The sequence below is a fragment of the Squalius cephalus genome, assembly GCF_949319135.1.
Source record: "Squalius cephalus genome assembly, chromosome: 15".
NCBI classification, from domain to species: Eukaryota; Metazoa; Chordata; class Actinopteri; order Cypriniformes; family Leuciscidae; genus Squalius; species Squalius cephalus.
Genome location: NC_137136.1, coordinates 32199157 through 32221345, shown reverse-complemented (window position 1 = coordinate 32221345; position 22189 = coordinate 32199157). Strand labels below are relative to the sequence as shown.

Genomic DNA, 22189 nt, shown 5'->3' with positions numbered 1-22189 from the left:
CTAAAGTCCTGCACGGGTGCGGGTACCGACGGGTGACCCGCAAATTTTGCTCAAACGGGTGAAAAATATCCAACTGTGTCGGTTACGGGTGCAGGTCGGGTCGGACACGGGGGAAACACGGGTCTAAACACCGGTTTAAAACAATCACATGCAAACGTTAAAATATATATATATAGGAACACATCTACAAAAATATGCCTGTATTTCAAGTTGATAAAATAATTTAAAATCCACATCAGTTTATTTGTGCCCACGCGCCACGCCCTCCCAGGATCTATAACGTTACCTAGGCTAGTTTCACTTTTAAAAATTCATTTTTTTTTTTTTTTGGTTAAAAATTCATTTTAACCGCGTCAAAAATCAAGTCCCGTGTTTGAGAGAAATTTGGAGTTATCTGAAGGAAACAATATTGTGAAAGGCTTTGCTGCATGCATTTTCGTGTTGGATAGCCGCAAATGTGGAACTTCATCGCCGAGGAAGCACGCAGGAACTGGGGTAACAAACCAAGCAGTTCTACGAACAGTATTTTTCAAATTTAACACTGTTAAGTATGTGTGGTGTGCAGGGCGTGTTTAAACCCAAAATTGTCAGATGTAGGCTAGACGAAATTGCGTGGCATATAGCCTAGTGTTGTAGCCGCGTCTGTTTGATTGGTACTCAGTTTTGTTAGTTTAGTTTTGCCTTTTGACAGCTTCGGCTGAAGTTGTCCTTGTCTTAATTGTCGTGTAATAACTTCTGTATGACCTGGCGATAAACATTTATGTAAGTGTGTCTATAATGTGATTGGCTTAACTGATTTTATTTCGGGTTCTATTTTAAGCGGGTCGGGTCGGGTGCGTATTTTAATTAGTGCTGCTGTCGGAAAACGGGTCGGATGCGGTTCTAAGTACTGCGGGTACGGGCGGGTGCGGATTTACAAAATCGGACCCGTCCAGGACTCTGCCCTGACCATCCTGCAGTGGCAGAAGAGGACATAATATTCTTTAATTATCATTGGAGGGCTAAATGCCGATGCAAACCAATAAGACATCAAACAGCCACAACAAATTCAAGATAAACGTACAACTTCCATCTCCTCGTGCTCCTCGTCTTTAGAGACATACTTGATAGCAACCTGCAGACAGATAAACCACAGTAAATGACACCTGCTAATTTTGACAATAACCTCATGTCCTGTATAGATTACGGGCTATGCCACAGTGTCATAAATAAGGGCTGTTGAATAAATGTATTACTGGCAATCCATCAGAGCTGTGGGTCCCAGCATACACCGAGCCAAATCCCCGTTGACCCAGCAATGGGCCCTTTATATACTCTTCTGCAACATATGATGACTAGAAATGTCTTCAAGTGAAAACATGTTACTAAAATTCTAAAAGAATGTTACTTTAGATCAATCAGTGAATTCACATTTTCATTTGGAAAACATGTTTTAAGAATAAGCCTGACCTTCACGAGAGCGTTTGGCGGGTCTCTCGTATGAAGTAGTGGGATCTTTATCTTCCGAGCTGGGCCACTTCCGCTTTCTTCTGAGGCGACGCAGAAGGCAGAGGAGCGATATAGCCAGACTCCATGGATGGGTTGGTTGTGACAGTGTTTTCTGAATGTGATCACCAAAGCCCAACCTCAAAAACTCCTGACCAACCATCTGGGTGGAAGCAGCACTGGATCCGGAGCGGCCTGAGGCTGAAATACAATCTATTTTACACAGTTTTACATTGTTCTTGTTATTTTTTAACACCATTATTATAACACAGAAATGTTGAGTGCTTGATTCTGATTGGCCATTTTAAGATATAGTTCCAGGTCTGTCAACCGCAATACAGTTCCCTTAGCCTGGGAAAACCCAGACAACGTCCGGCAAATTTAGATTTGCTCTGCAAGTAGTCTGGCAAAGAGCTCATTCAAGCCTATTTCTAATCCGTCGAAATCGTGGCACCAATTAGAAACGTTGGGGCGGGCTTTACACAATGACGATCGCTCTGATTGGTTTTAGGTCTATCCAATTGCGCCCAGAGGCATTTGAGCGAAGTCCGTTCAACTTTTAAATGCATTATTATATTCAAATTGCAAACGCATGAGGACAGTCTCCATGAAAGACCCACTGGCAGATGAACATGCTACTACATTTCTCTCCGAAACGGTAGGAAATTAAATTAGATTTAATAGAGATGATGATGACAAGATGATTGACAGGGCAGTTTACGTGACAGGATGCACGCGACAGATCCATCCGATAAAGATGACTAAGTAGTATGTCCCAAAGCTTGCCTACTTTTTTGCTACACATTCAAAAGTAAATACATTTTCTTCACAAAAAGAGTACATATTTTTATGGCGTAGTGTAGAATTGGGACGTAGCATATGGCTTTACACGATGACGATCGCTCTGATTGGTTTTAGGTCTATCCAATTGCGCCCAGAGGCATTTGAGCGACGTCCGTTGGTGACGCCCCTTTGGAAATGAGTTATTAATGAAGCTTTGCCAGACCATAACTCAGTTACTACTGAGAATGGTCTGGTTTTAACCAGGCTACAGTTCCCTATCATTTCGCCAAATTATTTCAGTTATTTCAAAGGTCCTTACAGCCTACAACTAAAATGGACCAAAACCAAGAAAGACACGTGACCAAGAAAACAATTATGACAAACAATAGTATAAAAAAATAACAATTTGCATGTTCTTCCAATGAAATTACATTTTATCATATATGGGAAGCTGTCACACTCTTTCTTGTACATAGATGGAAACGTACACAACTGTAAAGCTACATGACAAAGACATTTCTCAGTAGCAAAATGATAACGTCGCTGTTCTTGAAGCAGTTCAACTTAAAGCTTCGATATAGGCAGAGAGGCAGCTGTTGAACACTGTTGAAATGCACAGACTCAATCCATATTTCACTTTATAATCTTTTTTTTTTTTAAAGAAAAGGCATGCAGTTTTTTCATATCCAATGAGTACAATGTTTATTTAGCAGGGAAAATTTTAGATTAAATTGGTTAACTTGCACACATTTGTTCATTAGTAAATCAAACATTCTAACATCATACCATAACATCACTGTGTGTGTATGTCTCTTCCTGAGCCGTGTGTTTGTGTAATGTATCTGTGTCTCTTCCTGAGCCATGTGTGTGTGTGTGTGTGTGTGTGTGTGTGTATGTATGTGTGTCTCTTCTTGAGCCATGTGTGTGTGTCTCTTCCTGAGCCGTGTGTGTGTTTATGTATATTCCTGAGCTGTGTGTGTGTGTATGTCTCTTCCTGAGCTGTGTGTGTGTATGTCTCTTCCTGAGCCGTGTGTGTGTGTGTGTGTGTGTGTGTATGTACAGTATGTCTCTTCCTAGCCGTGTGTGTGTGTATGTATAAATGTATGTATGTCTCTTCCTGAGCTGTGTGTGTGTGTGTGTGTATGTATGTATGTATGTATGTCTCTTCCTGAGCCGTGTGTGTGTACTTTCAAGATAAAGGTGTGTTGAAGACAGATTTGACTTCCAAAGAAACAGAACTAGAGGCTTCGCTACTCGTAAAGCCTGTAAAAATGAGACTGTTTATGAAATGAAAGCTTTAGCGTAAGTTCTGCCAGGAAGACTCAATCAGCGCATCACGTATTACCTCACTTCTAACCAATCATGTGCTAACACTCACAGTATAAAAGATTGGTATACATTTGTCTGAGTTCGCAGATGCTGACGCTGCCAATTACCTCCATCCTCCCCAACCACCACCAAGATAGTCCCTTCCCCTTCATCCTCCCCACCACCACCAGGAAGGTCCCTTCCTTTACCTCCAGGGGGTCGGCTGCGCCCCTGCCTTCGTCTTCAGGCAGGATAGGCAGCTTCCGCTACCCTTGCATTGCGCGCTAAGGACGGGGCCTATGCCAAATAACTTTATAAATTTATGCTTGCTGGGCTGTTAATAAATATATGCTTGTTATATCAATTTATCTCCCGAGTCTTTCTGGTAGAACTGTACATTTGAAATAGGGATGCACTGGTATGAAAGTCTGGCCGATACCGATAACCGACAATTCTTTATTTTTGAAAGCCGACATGAAGGCAGATATATCTAAATCCAAATTTTTGAGAGTCTGATTACAAAAACAAAAGTCTCATTATTAAAAGCCAGGTCCCAAACATACAATTACAATGTTTTCATTATAATTTTATGTAGCCTATATGTCAGACTTGCACTGCACATGTTGCACTTACTTACTGTATTTTCCTTTTTTGAAGTGATTAAAAATCATATTTCAAGCAATTCAAAAACATGGTGAACAGTGCACATCTGAGATGTCTCAGCTGAAGGGAATTATCCATTATTTATCGGCTTTAATATATCAGCCAAATTTTCTTTTCAGGCCGATAACGATAACTTTAAAAATTAACATATATCGGCCGATACCGATATAGTAATATATTCCCAGCAAACACAGAACGTTGGCGCAACGTACCCAACCTTCTAACAACGTTTTAACAACATGGCCAAAAGGTTGCTATAACTACGTTGTGTGGTGAAGGTTGTTACAGCGTTGTCACAATGTTGACACTGAACTACCGTTCAGGGCCATTGCTTAAGGTTGTGCCGAGGGTGTCTGGACAACCACTGGACGACATGTACTCGTCACTGCCCTGAAGCGGGAAAATCAGCATTTTAAATCCCAACCACCTGTTGGGCTCATTGTGTTGTCTCGTTCTTCATCGAGCAACGATACGTGAGTATTGCGTTTAATTTAGCCTACCTCAGCTATCAAACACAACCTACAACTTTAATTTCTAATGTAATTAATGTAGCCTCGCTTGCACTGTTTAGTTTTTCATTGGATTTTTCCGCTATTTAGTCTCATTCGTTTCTTTGCTCCTCTATCGTCCGGCTTTCGGCTACTGTCTGCCATACAGAACCGGTTTTGTTCATTAAATGTTCTGATCTGCTTTTGCTTTTTATGTTTTATTTATTATACTTAAAATAAATTGGTATATTCGTTTAGCCTATTTCGTTTCTTTCTTTTTTCACAAATGTATTACTTTTGGAAGTGCAATTTGATTACCATATGCAGTTTTAAATAAGTTCAATTAACGAAACCTTCTGTCATTTTTACTCTTCAAAGTGTCCATTTGCAGGTTGATGGCCCCATTAAATAATAATATAGATAAACAAACGATAAAAAGTATATAATTATCTAACAAAATGCTAAATGGGGGATATAGCATACAAATATTGTCAGAACGTCGTCTCTCAGTTGCTGAATGTCGCGCAACAGCGTTGCTACAGCCGTCGCGTCTTACAATTCTACGTTGTTACAATGTTGCGAGCACGTAGACAGCGACGTTGCCATAGAAGAAATGCCACGTGCCACAGACGTTGCCACAACGTAAATGTGTTTGCTGGGTTGTGCATTCCTAATTTGAAATAAATATACTGTTAGCTTTTAAAGGAAGTGAAAACATTTTTAGACCCTCCCTACACATACATAAAGACACTTATATTTAGCTTGATGATCTAATTAATTTCCTCCTTATTTTCTCTCTCCTCTATTTCTGTTCAATCATCAGAACCATGTCTTGATGTGACACTGGGTCCAGACAACATTCAGAGCTTGACCTTCTGCATCAGCCATCATCACTGGAGGAACTGAAGGATATCATCTGTCACAAACTTCAGATAACACGTGGCTTGAGGTTTTTTTACTGCATATATTTTTATTATTTATATATCTTTCAGTTTTTATATTTTATTTCTTTGCTCTTCGATCTGCTTTACGCTCTCTACATTGAGCATCCTAAACAATTCCTGCACAGAAAAGTGAATGTTTCCAGCTCAAACTGAAGCAGCTGCTCCTCAAAGTTCTTTAAAGATCTAAGGCAGGGGTGCCCAACCCTGCTCCTGCCGATCGACTGACCTGTACAGTTCATCTCCAACCCTAATCAAACACACCTGCCTTTAATTTTCAAGCGATCCTGAAGACGTTAATTGGTTGCTTCAGGTGTGTTTGATTAGGGTTGGAGATAAACTGTGCAGGACAGTCGATCGGCAGGAGCAGGGTTGGGCACCTCTGATCTAAGGATTCAAAAGTAATCTGTTGTGTCTGTGGCTTTAAAGGGGTCATCGGATGCAAAATTCACTTTTATTTGGTGTTTGCATGTGTCTTTGAAAAAAAATCCAATCACTCCTTTTTTTTAATCCTCATAAAGCCTAAACACTCTCAATAATCAAGCCGTTTGGATTTTCTGAGCAATATGATGTCATATTGCTCATGCTCCGCCCACGACCACTGACGGACTGGCCCGTATTAGCATATTTCCTGTATTAGCATATTTCCCATATTAGCATATTTCCCCCTCCGCCATATGTATACTGTCCGCCAAGGCAACACTTTGCATGTCTTAGACTATACACTGACATCGGCAGAAGAGTGTGTAGGCAGCCTTGATGTGATGATTTTGTTGCGTTTTCCAGTTGAGTACACTTGAATGCAATGAATTGAATCGCGCTGTGACGATCCCTTTCGTGGTCAATACGAGTTACGTCAGTGACGACGAATGGGGGTTTTGCTTAGAAAGCCTATCACCTTTGATATTAGAAAACGAGCCAATGGCAATGAAATGCCATGGGTCTGCGGAATTTGCATAGCGTAACTCCGCCCCACCTCGTGGGTGTATAAGGAAGTAGGCTGGCAACAGATATGTTTTCGCTTCGGAGCCGAGAGCATCTCTTCACTCCACAAAGCCAAAGCCTGAGTTTACTCTTTCTCTTCACATCCCTTCGAAACGAGCGACTCTCCAGTGTTGGTGTGACGGCGATTCCCAGTGAGTGCACATTGCCTGGTGATCTGTGCAGTGATCTGCTAGTAAGTGTGTTTCTCCCTGGTCGCTTCAACATCAACAGAGTTTTCCTCTCACAAAAAGAGTTTGCACGTGGCACGTCTTTTTAAAGATGCCTCACCCGTGCACTTCTGGTTGCAGTCGGACTGTGTCTGATTCTGATGGGCACAATCGCTGCTTTGTGTGTTTGGGCACTGATCACGCTAAAGCAGCGCTTGTGGATGAATCATGTTCTCACTGCGGGAACATGACCATCTCAACGCTATGGTCGACACTCAATGACCTCACCCGAGCGAGAGTCCCCTCATCCACACCCCGATCTACAGTCTCCACAAGAGGCTGTACTTCGGCTGGTGGCCAGGGTGACCTGAAGGTGACGGTGTGGAACAAAACGTAGCCGATTCGTCCGCGGCCCACACCCCCATCTCAACGTTGTTACACGAGAGCGTTCAGATTGAGACCGCCGGTCCCTCTACGGAGGTCCCGCAAGTCTCTTTTGGCGCTCCAGATGAAGATGCTATGTCCATCGCAGCATCACAACGTGGGCAGGAGTCCTCGGGAAATGACGATTCGGCTGTGCTGCCACCCTTGGGTGTTCCAGCATTGTCCGAGTCAGATCTCGAGCTGACAGCCATGCTTTCCCGGGCTGCCACGAGCATTGGGATCGAGTGGAACCCTCCGCCCTGTCCTCAGTGCTCGCTGTTGGATGATTGTTTTTTTGGCACGGCCGCTGACTCCCGTCGGCGTCCAACCCCAATACCATTCTTCCCGGAAGTGCATGAGGAGGTCTTGAGGTCCTGGAAGGCACCATTGTCTTCCCGTGATCGCTCAACGACCTCCTCCGCCTTTCCTCCCCTCGATGAGGCCGCTGCTCACATGTACACTGGGGTTCCCCCGGTGGAATGCTCTGTCGCGATGCAGCTGTGTCCGCAGTGCGCTTCCTCCCGTGGTGACCCAAAGCACCCATCCAAAGCCTGCAGGTTTTTGTCTACCCTGGTGGTGAAGTCCTATAGAGCTGCGGGACAGGCAGCCGCCTCTCTGCATGCCATGGCCATTCTGCAGGTCTACCAGGCCCAGATGCTCAGGGACATGCATGAGGGCAGGACTGACCTCTGACCTCACTCTCCGAGTGACTAAAGTGACCGCACGCTCCCTGGGTCAGGTGATGTCCACAGCCGTGGTCCAGGAGAGACACCTCTGGCTGAACCTGGCTGATATGCGGGATACCGAGCGGACTCGTCTCCTTGACACCCCCATATCCCAGGCCAGCCTCTTCGGTGGCGCGGTCGAGGACTTCGCCCAACAGTTCTCGACCGCCCAGAAGCAGACTGAGGCTATAGTCAAGTCAAGTCAAGTGACCCTCAGAACCCTCAGCCTGTTAGCTGCCGAGGGCGCCCTCCCGCGGCTCCCGCCCCTCCCGCACGGCCCCAGCAGCAGCCTTCACCTGGGCCGCGTCGTGGAGGAAGCCGCAGGAAGGCTCCCCAGCCCTCTCCGTCCCCGCTAAATGGCAGGCTAAGCGACGCCCCTGAGACGGCCTGCTCAGGGTTGGCAACCAGTTCTTTTCAGGAGATGGTAGCAGGGCCACTCCTTCCCCCGGTGGAGGGCCTAGGGAGAATCTTTTGTTCTCCACTCCTCACTGCTCTTCCCCCGATGGGCAGCACCCTAATGTGGTTAAAGAAAGAACAGGCACCCCCAAATCTGAGCACACAGAGTTCTCGGACGATAGTGTGCACCGCCCACGAGTCCCGCCGCTATCGTCCCCCTCTGTCACAGAGTTCTTGGATGACAGTGTGCACCGCCCACGGGCCACGCCACTCTCGTCCCCCTCTGTCGCCAGACCCCTGGAAGAGCAGACCCCCGCGGAACGCTGGTCCTTCCCTGGTCTCCTCTGTCAGCACGCGGCTAATGACCGTGCCCCCACACCGGGCCGCTATGCCACCCACGTCCGGGCCGGCCATTCCGCCTCGCTGCACCACTGAGGGGACGTCTGTGGTTCGCATGACCCCGCTGGTACAGTTCCTGGGAGCCTGGCTAGAGCTTCCCAGGCTGTCCTGCTGGGTCGCGAGACCCATCAGGCTCGGCTACGCGATTCAGTTCACGCGGTCTCCTCCCCACTTCAGGGGAGTCCGCTTCAGTATGTTCGTTGGCATTGCCCCTGTCATGAGAGTGGAGATCGCCACCCTACTGGCGAAGGGTGCGATCGAGACTGTTCCTCCAGCAACAAATGAAGTCCAGGTTCTACAGCCCCTACTTCATTGTTCCCAAGAAAACCGGTGGGTTACAACCAATCCTGGACCTGCACGTCTTGAACCGCTCCCTCCACAGGCTGCCATTCAAGATGCTCACGGCCAAATGCATTTTCGAATGTGTGCAACCACAGGATTGGTTTGCAGCGATCGACCTGAAGGACGCCTACTTGTTCCTCTACGGGAACACGGGGTTCGCATCCTGAACTATCTTGACGACTGGCTGATCCTAGCTCACTCTCGAGACCAGGTTTGCGAACACAGGGACCTAGTGCTTTGGCACCTAGCTCGTCTGGGCCTTCGGGTCAACTGGGAAAAGAGCAAACTTTGCCCCGTGCAGAGGATCTCTTTTCTCGGTATGGAAATCGACTCGGTCGCCATGTGCGTGCAGCTTACGAGCGAGCGCACGCAGTCACTGCTGACTTGCCTGAGACAGTTCGAGGGCAAGAGTGCGGTTCCACTGAAACTATTTCAGAGGCTCCTGTGCATATGGCATCCGCAGCCGCAGTAACGCCGCTCGGATTGTTTCATATGAGACCGCTTCAGCTTTGGCTTCGCGATCGAGTCCCGAGGTGGGCATGGCATCACGGCACTCTCCGAGTTCAGACCTTCACCCCGTGGACGAACGGGCCGGAGTGCCCTTAGAACGAGTTTCCAGGCATGTTGTTGTATCAATAGATGCCTCCACCACGGGCTGGGGCGCCATGTGCGATGGACATGCTGCCGTGGGCTCCTGGACAGGACCCCAGAGCCTTTGGCATGTCAATTGCCTCGAGTTGCTGGCTGTACGTCTCACCCTGCACGCTTCCGTGCGATGCTCAAGGGTCAGCACGTACTAGTCCGATCAGACAATACCGCGACAGTAGCGTACATCAACCGTCAAGGTGGTCTACGCTCCCGCCATATGTCGCAACTCGTCCGCCACCTCCTCATATGGAGTCAGAAGCATCTGAGGTTGCTTCGAGCCATTTATATCTCCGGAGACCTGAACCGTGCAGCCGACGAGCTTGAGTCACGGCTCCGGCCTCTCCCAGGAGAATGGAGACTCCATCCCCAGATGGTTCAGCTGATTTGGGATCAGTTCAGGGACGCACAGGTAGACCTGTTTGCCTCCCATGACTCTTCATCGGCAGAATGAAGGCCGCGGGGACTACGCAAGTATGCGTTTCCCCCAGTGAGCCTGGTCTGTGCAAGATCAGGGAGGACGAGAAGCAGGTCATTTTGGTTGCCCCGTACTGGCACAACTGGACCTGGTTCTCCGAACTAGTACTCCTCGCGACAGCACCTCCCTGACCAATCCCTCTGAGGAAGGACCTCCTTTCTCCTGTGGCACCCTCGCCCCGATCTTTGGAACCTCCATGGGATGAGGCAGGTTTGAGTACCCTACCACCAGCGGTGGTGGCTACCATCACTTCTGCTAGAGCATCGTCCACGAGACATGCCTATGCGATGAAGTGGAACCTCTTCGTCAACTGGTGTTCTTTCAAACAAAAAGACCCACGAAATGCCCGATCAGTGTCGTGCTTTCCTTCCTGCAAGAAGGGTTGGAGCGAAGGCTGTCTCCCTCCACCCTGAAAGTGTATGTTGCCGCTATTGCCACATATCACGATGCAGTTGATGGTAAGTCCCTGGGAAAGCACTACCTGATCATCAGGTTCTTGAGAGGAGCGAGGAGACTGAATCCTCCTCGTCGTCCTCTCGTACCCTCTTGGGACCTCTCAGTGGTTCTAACTGCAGAGTGCTCCCTTTGAGCTTCTGCTATCAGTGGAGCTTAAGTATCTGTCAATGAAGACAGCGCTCCTGGTTGCATTGGCCTCCATCAAGAGGGTAGGGGACCTGCAGGCATTTTTAGTTGACGAAGCGTGCCTGGAATTCAGGCCAGCTAACTCTCACGTGATCCTGAGACCCCGGCCTGGATATGTGCCCACGGTTCCCACCATTCTCTTTCGAGATCAGGTGGTGAACCTGCAAGCGCTGCCCTTGGAGGAGGCAGACCCAGCCTTGCCACTGCTCTGTCCAGTACACGCCCTCCACGTTTACGTAGACAGAACGCAGTGTTTCAGGACCTCAGACCAGCTCTTTGTCTGTTATGGTGGGAAGCTAAAGGGAAAGGCTCTCTCCAAGCAAAGGTTGTCTCACTGGATAGTGGACGCCATTGCTTTGGCATACCAGCAGCAAGGTCGACCATGCCCCCTTGGTGTGACGGCCCACTCCACTCGGAGTGTGGCCTCCTCTTGGGCTCTAGCGCATGGTGCTTCGCTAACAGACATCTGCAGAGCTGCAGGCTGGGCGACACCCAACATGTTCGCGAGATTCTACAATCTCCGAGTGGAGCCAGTTTCTTCTCATGTACTCGCTTCAACCAGCCGGTACTAGATTCTGCTCGGGTGTCTTCGCTTGCTTGCCATTCCTCTCCACGGACGGGATACGTGCGATATTCTCCTCAGGTGAGCCTGATAAGCCCTGAGTTCCCCCAGCACTGTTGACGTCAACGCCAGAGTTATGCCACCGGCAGCTTTCGCGCTTTGCTAGGTGTCTCCATGTGCATGGTTCCCCCTCTGGGCGACCCCCACATGTATATTTCCACTGTAAGCCTCTCTGAGCATGTGTCTTTCCCTTGGCAAGCCACCTTGCCACCCCTGGGGTTGAAACATTCCACCTGCGGCTGGACACCCCAGTGATTCTCCATATGCAGCCCCCTCCCGGGTCATATGTGTATTTTTAAGTCTTTGACCGTTGCGCTTGGGTCGCCGCATGTTTGGAAAGCCATAAATTAAAAGAAGCTTTTGTAACATTACACTACCGTTCAAAAGTTTAGGGAGAGTAATATATACTTTCTTTTAAAGAAATTAATATTTTATGGAGCAGGGATGCATTAGATTGATCAAATGACAGAAAGTTCAAGTGACAGAAACAAAAGTTCTGTTTTAAACTTTCCATTCATCAAATAATCCTGAAAAAAATTGGACACAGCTGTTTTCAACATGTGATATTGTCAAATTTATTCCTGTGATTAAAGCTGAATTTTCAGCATCATTACTCAGTCTGCAGTCACATGATCCTTCAGAAATCATTCTAATATGATGATTTGATGTTCAAGACCCGTTTATTATTGTTGCACTTAAAATGCTGGGTTAAAAACAACCATTTGGCCATATTTTCCACTGAAACATCATCTGGTGTGTGGTCTGGTGAAATGCTCCACTGAACAAGCATGATACATTTGGGCTTTCTAATAATCCTTGACGTTTCATTAATGAAGAGCAGAAGTATAAAGCAGAAGTATAAAGCAGAAGTGAGCAATGTGGAAAAATCTCTGATGCATCACAAATACAAATAATTTCCTGTAAGTAACAGAAGGAATCCGAGGGTCAAAATCCCATTAAATCTGCCCACGTAGAAATATAATATATAAAGCTTTCAGATCAAGTCAGTGTAACTTCTTTTATCTTTCATTTTCAAATTCCTGATGAAAAATGAATGTGAAAAAATTCTTCCAGAATTGTTTCATGCCATTTACAATTATAATTATGCTTTAAATGCAATGTTTGTTTGTTTTTGTTCTTCAGCACCTGTCATAATGGATTGCTAGGAATTCTAATAGCAGGCATCTCTATTAGCAAAAATACAACCACCACCAAAAAAAGAGAGTCTGAAATTGGTAATTACAAAGTTTAAATATATAAAAAATACACAAGGTTTTATTGTGAGTGATATGTACAAACAAATGTACCAAACAGAACATAAGAGTATAAAACATCATATTTTATCTTTCTTCAACAGTGAAGACAGTCTGGAGGGAAACACCTGATGAACAACATTACCATCATCTAAACACTTCACTCTGCTTGTATATTAAGGGGAATAAAACAGCGTGGAACAGCTGAGGAAGGTCAAAGAATCTTCACAAAAGGTAAAGTGTTACAGTAATGCCGATTTTCACCAGTTTTAAAGCGTAGTACAGGTTTGTGGAAGATCTATCTCATCTGAATTAATGATGCTAATGGAAGTGTTTCGGCCAAACAGCTAATGGTTTCAAAATGTGTACATAAAAAGCCTGTGCTTGTAAACATTTTACATAAATAGTAATATAAAAAAAGAGGGTACACTATAAAAGATAAACCCTCGTGAATCTCAAGCTAATTATGACACATTTTGCTATTTGGGTCAAGTGATGTACTTTTGTTTCCTTTTCATTATGTTCATTATGCTGGCTTTTCAAGTTCAAACAAAAATGAAAACCGTCATGTACTCGCCCTCATGTCACTGCGAACCCTGTTGTTGTTGTTTTTCTGTAAAGCACAAAAGTTCTGAAGCACAATATCCAAACAGCTGTTTTACATAAAACAAAAACGGATGATTTATAAGGCCAAGATCAGATTATCTACTGTGAGGAACAGAGTGAAATGCACCTATTTTTAAATCGAAGTGAATTGAGCAAATGAAGACATTCTGCCTTTTGTCATCAAATTCAGAATATGATGATACCAATCTGGAATGACGTGCAAGTCAAATGTTCATTTTTGGGAAAATCATTCCTTTAAAACGTCCATATGAATTTCTTGCATTAAAGCAGATTCTTGTAGTCCAGTAGAACTCGAAGCTTCTTCGAGATACAGTTCATGAGGATAGAAGAGTCCTACATTACTAAATAAGCAGAGACGGAGTGGGCTTCTTGCCAGGCCAGGCTTCTTTAGCATACTTCTTCTTGCGGGGTTCGTTGAGCAGCTCGGACACGTACGGGCTGGTTAAAGGTGTGGGGTTGAGCTTGAGCGGGGGTGGCGGGGCCTCGTGGGCCAGGTCTACGTCTGGGGCAGGGTTCGGCTGGGGTAACGGCAGGCCTCCCAGGATCGCGGCTCCGCTGGGAGCTCCTGTGGATTGAGCTTCATGACTGGCCGGAGGAAGGTCTCTGTAGAGTCCACCTTGCAAGGGGAACGCGTGCATGTGTCGCGTTACGCTTTCCTCGATTCCCAGCGCATTACTACCGCCCATTTTCTTCCTCTGTTGAGCAAACCAACATAGACGTTTATGTAAATCACACTCCCTTTTAGCATTTGGCTGAACGACTCGAGATATGAAGACGTTTTACCTTAATAGGAACCACAGCTGTTGAGACCATGTTTCTGAAACGCCCAACAGAGGGGTCGATGTCCTCTAAAAGAGTGAACAACACACACACTGTTAAAAAAATGGTAGTATGAAAGCTTCACAAAAGTAGTGACGGATGCTATAACCCAAGTCTTCTGAAATCAAACGATGTTTGTTTGTATGACGAACAAACCAATATTTGAGTCATTTTTGTGATGATCTTCCTCTCCATCAAAAAAAAAGGGGGCACTTCGGACACCTGCAGGTCTGGAGTTCAGTTTTATCAAATTTAAGATCAATAAATGTCTTAAATGGTATGAGAAAAGTCTTAATTATCATTTTAAGAGGTCTTAAATTTGTGGACGGAATGGAAGTAGTCACAATACGGATGAAGGCATTTACTAAACTTCAACAGCCGATGATTTAATTAAATAAATATGAGCGCTGCACACTCCACAGCAGAAACACGGCGCTGTAGTGTGTTCTACTGTTTTGCAGTTCACAAGCGATGAATACCGTGCATTTATGCAAAGTGATTGCTGTTGATGAATTGTGCCAGCGCTTACGTCATGGTGTTTATATAGTAATATGTTGTAGATGGTTGTCAGAGTGCATACTTTATCTCCCTCATATGTTTGAATAGTGAATAGTTGAAGTTATACTACGGGGCTGTTGAATGCTTGAATCTGATTGGTTAACGAACGTTCTAATGTGTGTAATTATTTTCAGGGAAACGCACAGCTAAAGTAGTTCTAGGCAGGTCTTGGACCGCATTACAGCCCCATATCACTTCACGTAGTTAACTGTAATAACTGAAGATAGGAGACAATTCGTAACAATGACAGACAATTGCACTTGATCTGCCATTTTCGATATCTAACTTCACAACCAATGGAAACGTGCAGTTTAATTTTAATAAATATAAGTCCTATCTATAATCAATAGAAAATTAAACTGAATATATATATATATAAATAAATATTGATAGGCCTACTTGTTAAAAGGGCTTTGTTTCATTTATTTGGCTAGACTACTGTCAGTTAATAGACAAACAAAGATTTAACGAATTAATTAGAACAAATTAAACAATAAAATAATATTGACGCACATGCTTTTCTGTCTCATTGCAATCTCTCTCTCTCTCTCTCTAATTACCAAGTCTGCTATTAGTGGCTCAAACCTCCGTTACTAGATCTAAAATTACATTTAGGAATTAGCAACGGAGGCTTGGGGTTAGATGCGTTGGGATTTGACAAAAAAACTTGACAAACTTCTTGAAATACATCATCTGAACAATGTTTCGAGGTGTGGTAACCAAAGTATAAGCGGAATAATGGACTCCAGGCCGTTGAATTATTAGAAAAATAATGCACACCCGAGGTGTAACTCCGCTTCGCGTCGTGACCGCATTACCACCTCGGGTGTGCATTATTTTCCTAATAATTCAACGGCCCGTCGTCAATTATCCCTTACTTAAGCATCAAGTCCTAAGTGGCTCAGTAGTGGATTGAGGTTATCTTTATGCCGGCTCACTCTACCTGGGTTAATGACCTCATCCTCTTCATTGAAGGTCACTCTGGAGTTCTTCCTCTTCCTCTTGGGCCTCTGAATATCCAGGTTTCCCTCTTCTATGGTGAGGGTGGAGATGCGCTTGTTATGAGCGGTGTTGAACTCAGTCAGGTTCTGCCAAAAGAGGCAAAATTCATTAATTTTTTTTTTTTTTTTTAAATATAGCAGTTCATTCACTGCAATATATGCAATGTATGGGTCATTGCAAAATATGCAAGTTTAGTCAAAAGCCTTAAACCAGCAAAATAATTGTGAATTTTCACTAGTATATTAAATCTTGATATCAAAGGAAATCATCTAGATACCTGATTATATAAATTGCTATTGTGAAAAAAAATGACTCATATCATGATGTAAGATTTTGTTCATATCACCCATGCCTAAACGTGTTAAATAACTGTGATCATGACTTCTGCCACAATCAAGCCCTAACTGACAGTGATAACCATAGCAAAGGAGAGAAAAAAAGCCAAAGTAGATCAAGTTTTGCAAAACAAGACATGTCACCTTTTACATAATCAAAAATTACTCGAAGACTACATGCCATTTTCTTCTCGACAGTCGTTTTGCAGTGTGAAGGGCTCTCGACGTGCTCCTCTTAAAAAAACAATGGGGCATTTCTTGCCACCAACATTAAACATGACCTTCCCAACAAGCACACGTCACACAAGAGGTCGTGAACTCAACCGTCTTTGTGGATGAGCATCGCAGAGGTGGATGAAAGCAAACATTTGTAGTTTAAAGAATATTTTTATTTTTTTCTGAAAACGTCTCTTTGTTTCACTAGAGAACTCACTTATTTTTCAGCTGGAGGCCTTTGAAACTGCCTAAATATGGATTTGGGATGGTCAAAAATGGTCTGAGGTGAGCAGTTCACTTGCATTAGATGGAGAAAAATCCTGGAATATTTTCCTCAAAAAAAAAACAACTTTATTTATCTTCGGCTTAGGAGAGAAAGTCACAGTAATAATTATCAGGAAATCTTCATTTATGAGTGAACTATTCCTTTAATGTTTATTTACTTATAATTATTAATAATTAACTCATTCAAATTAGATTATTTATTTTTTAATTAAATGGTTCCAACAGTTTTGGATCTGTTCTATGGTCCAGATTAGTGTTAATTTTGTACAAGTGCTGGGTGATCATTTTTAAAGGATGACATTGCTTGGAGACATGACTTTGAATCTGTAATCATAAGAAAATGACTCTGTTGGATAGTCTTTATATAGTCCAATGCCAAAATGATAGTATTTGCTTCTGCTGTAGAAATTGAGCTGTTTAGGGATGGATATCCCTCTTTTTTGAAGGTTGGTTACAAATGCAAATGAAACATGGGCCTCAGATTTTGATCCGTCAGTGTATATATATATATATATATATATATATATATATACAGTGAGGAAAATAAGTATTTGAACACCCTGCTATTTTGCAAGTTCTCCCACTTGGAAATCATGGAGGGGTCTGAAATTGTCACCGTAGGTGCATGTCCACTGTGAGAGACATAATCTAAAAAAAAATCCAGAAATCACAATATATGATTTTTTAACTATTTATTTGTATAAATACTTATTTTCCTCACTGTATATATATATGGATATGTAATGTAAACATTTCTCTGATGTAGACGAGTTGTTGTAGTGATAAATGTAAAATTTGACTGCTATTGGTGGTGACAACTGAAAATGTGAAAACTCGACACGGAAAATAGTCTTTCACTATAAATTCCCATACTTGTGCGATTCAGTTTTTATGAATTTATCATAAATAGAATTAGAGTAAAGAATAAGTAGGAATTTTACAGAGGTATTAGGTAAACTGTACCTCCAGTTCAGTTTCTTCCTCTGGAAGTCCCAGAAGTCCCTTCAGCTCCTCGTCATCACCAGTTTTACTTTCCCCGACGCCAGAGCCCGGCTGACTCTGAGGCTTCTCCCGAATGGTGTAGACGCGCGTGGACGCGCCAAACGACATAGTTGAGTCGATGGGAACCTGCTGGGGCTTGTGGGGCTCCAGGCGAATGTGTCCCAGGAACGTACCATGAGCTACATGACATCAACACACACACGCTTGTTTAGAGTCTTGAATACTGTTAATCTGACTGATAAATGGTTCTCATTGGTCTAGGTGCACTTACTGCTGTTGAGGTCGATGAGAAACACCCGTTTCAAATGCCTGTGGTAGACGAGGGCCGCATGCACGCGAGAGCACGACTGGTGGTCGATGGTGAAGTCGCAGACGTCTGGGTTCCTCCCAAACAAATAATACTTCTTTTCATCAATGATCAGTTTCTGCAGAGAGAGCGCTTCAGTCGTCTTGCATTCAAACTTATTTTGTGAGCTCAAAACTACTTCGTCAACACAAACAATCAGATATAATTGGGCAGAAAGACTGTAGAAATGAGTTGACCATTTAATAACCTTATCTTTTTTGGATTGTGTCCAAGTTCCAAGAAAAGTGAAATAACTCATATATGATGGAAAAATAATGGAAATAAGCTTAGTGAAAAAAAAAACTTAGGCTATATTGTTGCAGTTTTTATTGATTTGCTACAGAAATGGTGCAGAATCTGAAATATTTCATAATGTTGCTTTGTTTCTCAAAATCCTGCAACTTTAAATTTGATTTTGAATATCAGAAATTAAGGCAAGACACTACAGTATAAAAAAATAATAATAATTAAAAAAAAGTGTCCAGCACTGGTAAATTTCAGGTTATTTTCCTTCCAAAACGTGTTTGTGTCTGTAGATTTAAGTTATAATACATATCTTTTTAGGGCAATTTTCTCAAAATGACTTTTTTTTTCTCCTGCACTAAGACTGAAATTTCCACTTCAAAACCAAATTTTAGTTTTATTTCTATAAAACTGTAAAGTTTGTTTAGCTCCATTTTCTTATGCATGGCATGATAAAGAGAGTTATCCAAAATGTGTAAAAAAAAACAACTTTTAATGTGTCAACAAAATTAAGCAAATATTTCAACCTGGCTTTATATTCAGACTTTGTTTGCTGTAAATGTATACTAGGATATTTTTTATTAGATGATGCCTCATATTTAAACATAACATTTCAGGAAACTCATAATACAAAATGCACAGTCTTAATGTACTCGGATTAATCAACTGGGGAATATGGTGATTTCTATTAGTTAAAAATGTTACCCTATTAACCTTTAGTGTCTTGCCTTGAATGTTCTCAGGTTCCACTTTGAATGGCACTGTATGTAAACCACTATATTGCGATATATTCAGTGTTTATGATGTAACATTACTCATAGCACCACAGTATTTTGTAATACGACCCAGCTCTACAGAAGTACACGTAGCATGTGATAATGTGCCCTGGAGTTATAACACCTGAGGAGTGACTCCTCTCTCAGAGCTTAAATCTCAGGGTCTTGTGTTTCTCTAGCACCGGTTTGGGACCTGACAGCCACCATCATGCACGCATCAGTAAAACTCAACTGAGCTGCAGGCGGTCAGGTCAGTATCTGGTGCAGCTTATTTATTATAAAAGGGTATGGTTTACCCAAATAATTAAATAAAACCATATGCTGTTATGTTATATACATGTTATATGGCCCTATAGGCCTAATATATATATATATATACATATATACACAGTACTGTGAAAAAGTCTTTTCACCCACCAAAAAAATGGTTTTAAGCCAGTTATTTATATCTTTTGCTGCAGTGTGTCAGTAGGAAATATCAGTTTACATTTTCAAACATTAATTTTGCCATTAATTGTAATAATCCAGTGAGATTTTTGTATGCACAAAGAGTCTGACAACAGCCGGTGGACTAAATCCAGAAGAACTGCGGGAACGTCTCCAAAACGTTTAAAGAAATCGACCTGAAATCTGCAGTACCGTGAAGTTTTAGGCACTTGTGTAAAAACGCTGTAAAGAAAGTAGGCTATGCTTCTAAAATAATGCAATAAATATATATATATATTTTAAATCATTTAAATCAGCTTTTGTCCAGGTACACTTACACATAGTCTTGGAGACGTTGCTGCAGTTTTTTCAAAAATCTCACTGGATTATTACAATTAATGGCAAAAGGAATGTTTGGAAATGTAAACTGATTTCCTACTGACACTACAGCAAATAACTGGCTTAAAACCATTTTAACGTGGCTAAAACTTTTGCACAGTACTGTATAATTTTATATCATTTATATATTTTGGAGGTGTGGTCACTTTTAACTTTGCATGGAAAAGACTTGCATCAAGAATCTTTAAAAATATTTTCTTCCATATAACAGCATACAGGTTTGGAGCGACACAAGGTGGAGTACTTAGAACAATTTACACAATATGTGATGGTGAAGTTCTTATTAACAAGTCCATTTTAAGTTATGAACGAATATCTTTAAAACTCAATGCAATACCTCAACAAGTTTGTCTCCTTTCACCACGTCCAAATGCAGCCCTGCTGGAGGCTTTCCTGCCCTGAAATGCAAAACTCATCAACTCATCTCACTCCACAAATCATCCACTGAGTAGATTATGACCATAAATAACGCATTTGGCTTCTGGTATGTTCCCTAGTTTGATCAATTACTCTTCTCCACAAATAATGCTCTTTGTAAAACAAGTTTCAGTTCCATTAGTGTGACGGTATATATCTGCTAAAGAGCAAGAGCTAACAGTTCGGTGTAAGATTGTGGTTTTAATGCTGGGTAAGAATAAGCCTTTTTCATGCACTAAACCTAGCATGTACTGCAGTGTTTTGTTGTTGTTGTTTTACCATGAAGGACAGTCGAAATTTGAATTCATCTCTGTAGTATTTGTTGCCATTGTCACACATTCTTCAATGCTTTGCTATCGACACGCCGAGCATCCTGGGTAAGCTGCTAAAACGGCACCGTCTTCCGGCTCATGAATATTAACAACGTAACGCGAATTTCTATCAGTAGTCGTGACTGATTGGCTTAAAAGCATACGTGAGTAAAGTGGGCGTCAGGTCAAATGGCGAATTAACGAATCCCTCTGTGGTGAAAGGCTGAACGAGCGTGAACCATAGATGTATACATAGATGCCTCATTATAGCCGCTATCGTGAGCCGTCCGCCATATTGCAACGGTCAAAACACCGGTCTGTTGTCATAAGAAATCTACCAGGCGGTAATGCCTGATCAAAAGTGATCGCGATGTCTTGACTAATTATTACCTGTTTAACTATTGTATGTGGTTTATTGCATTAAGTGCACAAACAACATGCTTGAAATATAATAATGAATGCCTATGTATTGCATAATAAAACAAACACCACCATGCCTTAACAATGTATTTTTTTTAATAAGGATAAGGATTGTTGCAACATACTATGTTCTGTAAAAGTAATTTAATATTAATTTTGCACAATAATAGTAATGTGATATAGTATATAATAATAGGCTACTATAATATTAATTGTCAACACAAACATCATTTGAAACATGCAATTGGGAAATATATTGGAAGCAAAAAACATACCTAATATAATATAAGCTAAGCTAGTAGGCTAATCGGGTAGATGTATTCTACTATGCTAGTTCATAAGCTAACTAAAAAATAAATAAATAAAAAACAGTAAGAATGAGAAATGCTTGATTTCACAACCTATAGCTTCAGTTAGGCTATATACTACTATATGAACTATGTAATTTAAAAGACATTAATGGCCATTATAACGCTATAAATCATAATGTTATTTTGCAGGAATTTGAATCAGGTGTTAAAAATATTACCCATTTAAAGTCAGTTAAACCAATGGGATCACTCGGGGTCCTAAAGGAGACCCGATTCCTTGGGGGACTCGATTTCTCACCACACCGTGACACTCGAGTCTGAGAGTCTGCAACCATAGTTAGACGCATGTATGAATATCAATATCTGCAATAGACTTCAGCAGATGATTTTAGTAAACTAACACAAAACAACAAGACGAAGGAGTCAGCTAACACAACATGAAAAAACTGTAATATTGAGTTAATACATATAAAAACACAAACCAATGTTAAAGGTTATCCCATTTCTTCGGAAGTTTACAACCAGAAACTGCAGTATTGTGGGATTATTGATTGTTACTGTGAGTGACCACATGCTGACCGTTGCAAGATGGCGGACACACTGACGTGCCTGGAGTGGTCGAATTTTGAATCTACGTATTCATCTCTATGGTGTGAACGCCCTTTTAGGGAGGTTAACCAATCATAATCAGCATTACTCAATTAATATTCATGAGCTAAGCCTTCACCATAAAAGGATTTGTAATTCCGGGAGATAGTTGCAAGCATTGTAAAGACAGGATGACAACAATTGTGGTCACACAATTGAAGCCGCATACACATTTATTGTTAATGCAGTTATATGTTGAAACAAAGTATACAAGCATAATAAAATACATTAAATCGAAATGTATCTATTTAAATAAAACATTAAACAAAAATATTAAAATAAAAAGGATGTATGCAGTTCACTA

The 22189-nt window shown here is 42.4% G+C and overlaps 1 protein-coding gene across 1 annotated transcript; it reads right to left on the bottom strand.

Annotated features, from left to right (window-relative positions):
* Positions 1-12730: 12730 nt before the first annotated feature.
* On the bottom strand, positions 12731-20604 carry ppp1r8b (protein phosphatase 1, regulatory subunit 8b). Its single transcript, XM_079895057.1, has 7 exons — positions 20475-20604; positions 20116-20176; positions 17860-18013; positions 17550-17767; positions 15692-15836; positions 14155-14219; positions 12731-14066 (listed from the first exon to the last, which is right to left on the bottom strand). Exons 1-7 carry the CDS (start codon positions 20522-20524, stop codon positions 13713-13715), a joined length of 1047 nt encoding a protein of 348 aa, XP_079751183.1. The 5' UTR covers positions 20525-20604; the 3' UTR covers positions 12731-13712.
* Positions 20605-22189: the final 1585 nt, after the last annotated feature.

Bases quoted from the DNA above. Each gene is read 5' to 3' on its own strand.
- ppp1r8b (XM_079895057.1), bottom strand. From the start codon at position 20,524: ATGGCAACAAATACTACAGAGATGAATTCAAATTTCGACTGTCCTTCA. The intron at 18,014-20,115 runs GTATTGCATTGA...CTCTCTCTGCAG, and splicing joins AAGGAGACAAACTTGTTGAG to AAACTGATCATTGATGAAAA. The intron at 14,220-15,691 runs GTAGAGTGAGCC...TCACTCTTTTAG, and splicing joins GGATGAGGTCATTAACCCAG to AGGACATCGACCCCTCTGTT.